The sequence below is a fragment of the Salvelinus fontinalis genome, chromosome 17 (genome assembly GCF_029448725.1).
Source record: "Salvelinus fontinalis isolate EN_2023a chromosome 17, ASM2944872v1, whole genome shotgun sequence".
In the NCBI taxonomy this organism is placed as follows: domain Eukaryota; kingdom Metazoa; phylum Chordata; class Actinopteri; order Salmoniformes; family Salmonidae; genus Salvelinus; species Salvelinus fontinalis.
Window position 1 is genome coordinate 620,746 of NC_074681.1, and position 8,457 is coordinate 629,202.

General features: G+C 45.9%; 2 protein-coding genes across 2 annotated transcripts; one reads left to right on the plus strand and one right to left on the minus strand.

Annotated features, from left to right (window-relative positions):
* Positions 1-152: 152 nt before the first annotated feature.
* Positions 153-6,242, plus strand: cdcp2 (CUB domain containing protein 2). The gene is made up of 6 exons (XM_055865823.1): positions 153-1,748; positions 1,951-2,102; positions 2,308-2,503; positions 4,744-5,097; positions 5,256-5,434; positions 5,757-6,242. Exons 1-6 carry the CDS (start codon positions 1,352-1,354, stop codon positions 6,066-6,068), a joined length of 1,590 nt encoding a protein of 529 aa, XP_055721798.1. The 5' UTR covers positions 153-1,351; the 3' UTR covers positions 6,069-6,242.
* Positions 6,243-6,270: 28 nt separating this feature from the next.
* Positions 6,271-8,419, minus strand: tceanc2 (transcription elongation factor A (SII) N-terminal and central domain containing 2). Its single transcript, XM_055865822.1, has 4 exons — positions 7,975-8,419; positions 7,715-7,856; positions 7,209-7,405; positions 6,271-6,968 (listed from the first exon to the last, which is right to left on the minus strand). Exons 1-4 carry the CDS (start codon positions 8,071-8,073, stop codon positions 6,780-6,782), a joined length of 627 nt encoding a protein of 208 aa, XP_055721797.1. The 5' UTR covers positions 8,074-8,419; the 3' UTR covers positions 6,271-6,779.
* Positions 8,420-8,457: the final 38 nt, after the last annotated feature.

The window sequence follows — 8,457 nt, forward strand, 5'->3', positions numbered from 1 at the left end:
AAATATTTGCAAATGTGTTACAAATTAAAACCAGAAATACCTTATTTACATAAGTATTCAGATCCTTTGCTACGAGACTCGAAATTGAGGTCAGGTGCATCCTGTTTCCATTGATCATCCTTGAGGTGTTTCTACAAATTGATTGGAGTCCACCTGTGGTAAATTCAGTTGATTGGACATGATTTGGAAAGGCACACACCTGTCTATATAAGGTACCTCAGTTGACAGTGCATGTCAGAGCTAAAACCAAGCCATGAGGTCAAAGGAATTGTCCGTAGAGCTCCAAGACAGGATTGTGTCGAGATCTGGGGAAGGGTACCAAAACATTTCTGCAGCATTGAAGGTCTCCCTCAGGGGAGAAGGGCCTTGGTCGGGGAGGTGACCAAGAACCTGATGGTCACTCTGACAGAGCTCTAGAGTTCCTCTGTGGATGGGAGAACCTTTCAGAAGGACAACCATCTCTGCAGCACTCCACCAATCAGGCCTTTATGGTAGAGTGGCCAGACTCCTCAGTAAAAGGCACATGACAGCCCGCTTGGAGTTTGCCAAATGGCCCCTAAAGACTCTCAGACCATGAGAAACAAGATTCTCTGGTCTGATGAAACAAAGATTGAACTCTTTGGCCTGAATGTCAAGTCTAGAAGAAACCTGGCACCATCCCTACGGTGAAGCATGGTGGTAGCAGTATCATGCTGTGGGGATATTTTTCAGGGACTGGGAGACTAGTTAGGATCGTGGCAAAGATGAACGGAGCAATGTACAGAGAGATCCTTGATGAAAACCTTCGGGACACGTCTCTGAATGTCTTTGAGTGGCCCAGCCAGAGCCCGGACTTGAACCCGATTTAACATTTCTGGAGAGACCTGTGCATCAACGCTCCCCATCCAACCCGACAGAGCTTGAGAGGATCTGCAGAGGAGAATGAGAGAAACTCCCCAAATACAGGTGTGCCAAGCTTGAAGCGTTCTTCCGAAGACTCAAGGCTGTAATCGCTGCCAAAGGTGCTTCAACAAAGTACTGAGTAAGGGGTCTGAATATTTATGTAAATGTTATTTATTTATTTTTATAGATTTTGAAAAATGTATAAAAACCTGTTTTTCATTTGTCATTATGGGGTATTGTGTGGAGATGGATGAGGGGAAAAAATAATTTAAATCCATTTTAGAATAAGGTTGTAACGTAACAATGTGTAAAAAGTCAAGGGGTCTGAATACTTTCTGAATGCACTGTCTATGTGTGTTGTAAGTAACTGTTGTTACTGACGTGTAAATTATAAACTAATACATAACAGGAAACTAATTACAAAACTTTTACAAAAACCTCTGTGAATCTACACTATATAAAAAATAATATGATCTATAAAACTACACCTTTTACTCCTCTACCTTATATTTCCAAAGGGGTGAAATGTGGTGGGATCCTCTCCGCCTCTTCCGGCAACATCTCCAGCCCCAACTACCCAGGTCTGTACCCGTACAACATGGAGTGTGTGTGGCTGATTGTAGTGGCCGAGGGGTCCTCCGTCCTGCTCACCTTCCACGACTTTGAGTTGGAGTATCACGTCACCTGCTCCTACGACCACATCAAGATCTATAACGGTGTATCCGAGGATGAGGGAAACCTCCTGGGGACGTTCTGTGGTGTCATGTCCCCTCCTCAGTTCACCTCCTCCTGGAATGTTATGTCGATCATTTTCCACTCCGATCGTCATGTGACTCACAGAGGGTTCTCTGTGAGCTACAGGAAAGGTGAGCTTTAACGTTCTCGCACAGGATAAACAAAGAAATTGATATGCATGTATGGCTTTGCTGAGTACAGCCACTCAAACCTCACAGTACCCACAACAGGGAACAACACAAGGCAGGACCTTGAGTAGTTGGATCAGGTGTTTTAACTTAGAGCTGGGCTGGAACAAAAGCCTGCACACCCTGTCTCTCTCTCTCCCGCTAGATATGTGTGGTGGGGTCCTAACTGGTCTGTCTGGTATCATCTCCAGCCCCGGCTACAGTCCAGATACCCAGTATAGCAACAACGCTGACTGTTCCTGGACGGTCCATGTATCCAACCGCAGCGTGGTCAGTCTGGTCTTCCTCGACTTCCAGGTATGTTCTCTAACATGTAAAGACAATCGACGCATCTCAAATCGTACCCAATTTCATCTATATAGTTCACTACTTTGGGCCAGAGCCCGGGCACTATATGGGGAATAGGGAGCCAATTGGGATGCACATACTGTAAGTTTCTAAGTATCCCGAATGGGTCATAAATATGACGTGAAAAAATAAAAATGTAATTCATTCACTCCAGCTGGAGAACAACGAGGGCTGTAATTTTGACTTCGTGGCTCTCTTCGACGGCCCCACCATCACTCACAGACACCTGGGGAACTACTGTGGAGGAGAGAAGCCTCCTAAAATTGTTACTACCTCCAACCAGCTGCTGGTGATGTTCAAGTCTGACTTCAACATCGGGGGACGAGGGTTCAAGGCTTACTACTACTCAGGTAGGTAGGATGTTGGAAGACGTATACTATGGGTTTACTGACCACTAAGTCACTCCCTCATGGCTGTCCTGTACTATACCGAGGCACATGGGGAGGGATTAAACTCTCCTGTACTATACCGAGGCACATGGGGAGGGATTAAACTGTCCTGTACTATACCGAGGCACATGAGGAGGGATTAAACTGTCCTGTACTATACTGAGGTCCATGGGGAGGGATTAAACTGTCCTGTACTATACCGAGGCACATGGGGAGGGATTAAACTGTCCTGTACTATACTGAGGCACATGGGGAGGGATTAAACTGTCCTGTACTATACTGAGGTCTATGAGGAGGGATTAAACTGTCCTGTACTATACTGAGGTCCATGAGGAGGGATTAAACTGTCCTGTACTATACTGAGGTCCATGGGGAGGGGTTAAACTGTCCTGTACTATACTGAGGCACATGGGGAGGGATTAAACTGTCCTGTACTATATTGAGGTCTATGGGGAGGGATTAAACTGTCCTGTACTATACTGAGGTCCATGGGGAGGGATTAAACTGTCCTGTACTATACTGAGGTCCATGGGGAGGGATTAAACTGTCCTGTATTATACTGAGGTCCATGGGAAGGGATTAACTGTCCTGTACTATACTGAGGTCCATGGGGAGGATTAAATTGTCCTGTACTATACTGAGGTCCATGGGGAGGGATTAAACTGTCCTGTACTAAACTGAGGTCCACGGGGAGGGATTAAACTGTCCTGTACTATACTGAGGTCCATGGGGAGGGATTAAACTGTCCTCTACTATACTGAGGTCCATGGGGAGGGATTAACTGTCCTGTACTATACTGAGGTCCATGGGGAGGGATTAAACACAGGGAGGGATTAAACTGTCCTGTACTATACTGAGGTCCATGGGAAGGGATTAACTGTCCTGTACTATACTGAGGTCCATGGGGAGGATTAAATTGTCCTGTACTATACTGAGGTCCATGGGGAGGGATTAAACACAGGGAGGGATTAAACTGTCCTGTACTATACTGAGGTCCATGGGAAGGGATTAACTGTCCTGTACTATACTGAGGTCCATGGGGAGGATTAAATTGTCCTGTACTATACTGAGGTCCATGGGGAGGGATTAAACTGTCCTGTACTAAACTGAGGTCCACGGGGAGGGATTAAACTGTCCTGTACTATACTGAGGTCCATGGGGAGGGATTAAACTGTCCTGTACTATACTGAGGTCCATGGGGAGGGATTAACTGTCCTGTACTATACTGAGGTCCATGGGGAGGGATTAAACACAGGGAGGGATTAAACTGTCCTGTACTATACTGAGGTCCATGGGGAGGGATTAAACTGTCCTGTTCTATACTGAGGTCCATGGGGAGGGATTAAACTGTCCTGTACTATATTGAGGCACATGGGGAGGGATTGAACTGTCCTGTACTATACTGAGGTCCATGGGGAGGGATTAAACTGTCCTGTACTATACTGAGGTCCATGGGGAGGGATTAAACTGTCCTGTACTATACTGAGGTCCATGGGGAGGGATTAAACTGTCCTGTACTATACTGAGGTCCATGGGGAGGGATTAAACTGTCCTATATTATACTGAGGTCCATGGGGAGGGATTAACTGTCCTGTACTATACTGAGGCACATGGGGAGGGATTAAACTGTCCTGTACTATACTGAGGTCCATGGGGAGGATTAAATTGTCCTGTATTATACTGAGGTCCATGGGGAGGGATTAAACATGGGGAGGGATTAAACTGTCCTGTACTATACTGAGGTCCATGGGGAGGGATTAAACTGTCCTGTACTATACTGAGGCACATGGGTAGGGATTAAGCTGTCCTGTACTATATTGAGGCACATGGGTAGGGATTAAACTGTCCTGTACTATACTGAGGTCCATGGGGAGGGATTAAACTGTCCTGTACTATACCGAGGTCCATGTGGAGGGATTAAACTGTCCAGTACTATACTGAGGTCCATGGGGAGGGATTAAACTGTCCTGTACTATACTGAGGTCCCTGGGGAGGGATTAAACTGTCCTGTACTATACTGAGGTCCCTGGGGAGGGATTAAACTGCACATTCACTGACACCAGGACTGTGTTCAGTAGAGAGTAAATGTTTTGAAAAGCTGAGCCTATTCAATAACAACACATTTTTTGTTACATTTTGGCTACTGTGTGACCTACTTAAAGATAACCCTGTTTTCCCTCATATGTCCATCTGTCTGACAGGTGAATGCCAGCAGGTGCTGTCTGTACCAAGTGCGAATTTCACCAGCCCCCACTACCCTAACATCTACCCAAACAACATCAACTGTCACTGGACCATCAACCTGGCCGGCGGCTACCGCATCAAACTGTTCTTCAACGCTATAGAGCTAGAGGACAGGAACAGCCTATCAGACGAGTGTGACTATGACTCTGTAGCGGTGCATGATGGGAGCAGGGAGACAGCCCCGTTGCTAGGGCGATGGTGTGGCTCGGAACAACCCGGGTCTTTGATCTCTAAGAGCAACAACATGCTGGTGGTCCTCAGTACAGACAGGAACTATGCTTATAAAGGGTTCTCTGCTTCCTATGTAGGAGGTGAGTGTCTGAACTGAAGTACGGCTGGCCCAAAGTTATCCAAACTATCAACTTTATACTTATTTAATCATTCAAGAGACAAATGCAATTACAAACGTGTGTGTGTGTGTGTGTGTGTGTGTGTTTGTGCTTGTGTTATGTCTCCACCTCAATCCCAGTGGTACCAGTTAACATCAGCTGTACGAGGACAGAGTTTACCATCCACATCTCCCAGCAGTCACTGCCTGGGCTGGAACGTGAGAGTATCTATCTGGGGGACCGCTCCTGTACCGCCCAGCTGACACCTACCACCTATAAGATACTGGCACGCTTCGAAAAATGTGGCACTGCAGGCCAGGTAACTAACTACCCACTGGTTGATTCAAATTGTTTCCATTTGAATTCAATTACATTGAGCCAACGTGGAATAGACGTTGAATTGTCATCTGTGCCTAGTGGGTAGCCACTGGCATGATGATGACGCCAGTTTATAGACGTTTAATTTTTCTTCTTAATTTGTCCATTTTATTGAAGCAACAGGACAGTGTATAAGGGAATTGAGGATACTAGAGGATGTGACAAAATAGCAGTGGGACCGGGATTTGATCCCACGTGGTCACAAGCATATGTCGTCTGATTGTTGTCCATCTGTATAACCCTGACCCTTAACCTCTAACCAGCCACGGCGTAACATCACCATGCTGGTGAACACGCTCTACATCGACTTCTCCGACGGGAAGGGGCGGAGCATCCAGGAGTATGAGGTACAGTGCGACGCCCAGCGCAAGATGGCCACCATTCACATTGTCTCAGCCGAGGAGCGCCAGAGGATGAACGAGCTGGCCCGACGCCAAGCAGAGGGGTCCGGGGGAGGTGGAGGGAAGGAGGCAGACCCAGAGCCTCACGACCCCAGTGATATAGTGTTTATTAGCATCTGTGTGCTGGCTGTTGTACTGATGGTGATTGCTGTAATCTGGCTGGTACTGCTTTAGTAGAGATGGGGGTAAGAGGAGGGAGAAGAGAGCAGAGGTGGGCGATGCAGTCTGTGAGCCAGGACACGTTGAGGTTTATAATGAAAACTGACAGATTTATTTTTGTAATAAAATGACTATATTGCTCATTTCAATTGTACCAAAACAATTATTTAATATTGTCACCACTCTTGACATAACGACATTCAATAAAAACACAGGCAGAGATCAACATTTGATTTATTTAAATATAGAAACTCTAAGATGAATACAAAACAGCTCAATTAAAAGATGAATGACTGTGTGCTCCACTGTCTTTCACCATTTTGGAAAAAGGCACCAGTCCAGATTAATGACCGTGTGCTCCACTGTCTTTCACCATTTTGGAAAAAGGCACCAGTCCAGTAAAAATATTTGCCAGAATGTCCCAGGTTTCCACACAGGCGTTTGGGCCTGAGGGGCTAGCTTCTTCTTCTTCTTGTGATTAGAGACCAGCTTTTTTTTTTTTTAAAGCACCAGTCCAGAAACAACTGGTATGTCGCAGTCTTCCTTTGCAGCAGGTCTCATGGGTCTGGGCTTAGCTACCAACATATTTGAGTAGATCCATTTGAGCAAAGTGAGGCTCAGAATCCGCCCCATCTTGATCACAGATTTTATGGTAGAACCCTTTCACCCACAAATAACCCTTTTAGATATTCATTTTCCATAGAGAAGGTTCTGAACAGAGTGCATTTACTTCTTGTGGGTGGACACCAGCTGGTTTACTGGGATCTTACTCTCCTTGACTTGACCCCTGACCTCTGGCTGGTGTTTGAGGGCGAAGACCAGCTTCCTGATAGTCCGTCTGTAGGATCCACTGACCAGCCGAGAACTCTGGTGGAACACCTCTCTCTCTATGTTCTCCACCAGACCACTGTCTATCTGATAGATCACATACAAGGAGAGGAAAATTACTATATTGTCCAATGTTCTAGAATGTCCAACAGAAATTTGTGTTCTGTGTATGTGTTCTCCCAAAGACAGAGCAAGAGACACCGAGACAGAGGGAGAGACCGAGGGATAGAGCGAAAGACACTGAGACAGAGAGAGCGAGACAGAGAAAGGGAGACAGCGAGAGATGGGTGTATTGACAATCCCAGCACACAGTAAAAGCCCTCTCACCTCCACTCCCAGAGCTTCAGACAGCATTCTCCTGGCGTTGTTCCTCAGTCCCTCAGTCTGCTTGTCACAGCGTACTTCTATGGAGGGCTTGTTGGAGTGCTCTTCAATGAAGCGCCTCCATACAGTGTACACTTCAGCCGCTAGGGAACTGACCTCAGGGTCGGGGTGATGCTTCCGCATCTTGTTAACAGTGTGGCCTAAGAGGGAAAGAGACGAGAGGAGTTATCTGTGAGTTGGTGTGTACACTGTATTTGTGTACCAGAATGAGATGAGCTGAACATAGAAGACAAACTTTTAACAGGTGTAGGTTTTTAGGAAATGAATGAATACACTACTAGACTGTTTTAATAGATGAAGTGAATGGCAAGGGAAGGGAAGCAATACCATTATCCAAGTCACAGACAGTGTGCTAAAAGAGAACTAAAGAATGACTCTCCTTCCAGTTTGTGTGATTACCTCAAGTGAAGCGTCCCAATGGCAACAGGGTTGTTGGACATTTCCCTTACCTATTCTGGTTGACTTGAGCACCTCCTTGGACGGCATCTTCTTGTTGAGCTCTGCCAGGGCTAGTAGCAGATTCTCCTTGGTCTGACCAGGCAGTTCCAGCATGGACTTGTACCTTTCAATGTCCTCAATCACCACCACTCTCTGGTACGATAGGAAGGCAGATCATAGATGTATTATGTACACATGCTTATTAGGCAGCACTAAGTGCACAATATCATATCATGTTTGACTTGAGAAGCGGTTGGTAACAGACACTTACGCGTAGAGACTCAATAGTTGCTTGTCGATACACCTTTTCTTTACCCTTCGTTTCCTTGGGTACTTCCCCGTTTGGTAGACGCACCAGGAATTTGTCCATTTTCCAAGGTGTATTGGATTTATTTATGGATGGGGGGACCAATCATCGATATAGTATTTTATTTGTAATCATTATTTAAGAGTCCGTAAACGAACAGGGGAAACAACTCTTCAAAATACTTATTCTCCTGCGAAGAAAGCGCGTTTGTTTTTGTTCGGTTGACAAGCGTCTTAACTAAGCGGCGCGAGTTCACGTACTACCTACCGGTAGATCGATTTCAGTGGCATTGACAATGCGTAAATAGCTCCAAATTCAGGGTGTTTTCTAGTATTATCCCCGTATGGTGTAAAATAAAAACGCCTCAAGAAGATTGGTGGACTTTTCTTATCTCTTTGAAATCTGCGCCGCTAGGGACTAGTTGTAACATCCACGAGCCAGCCATCC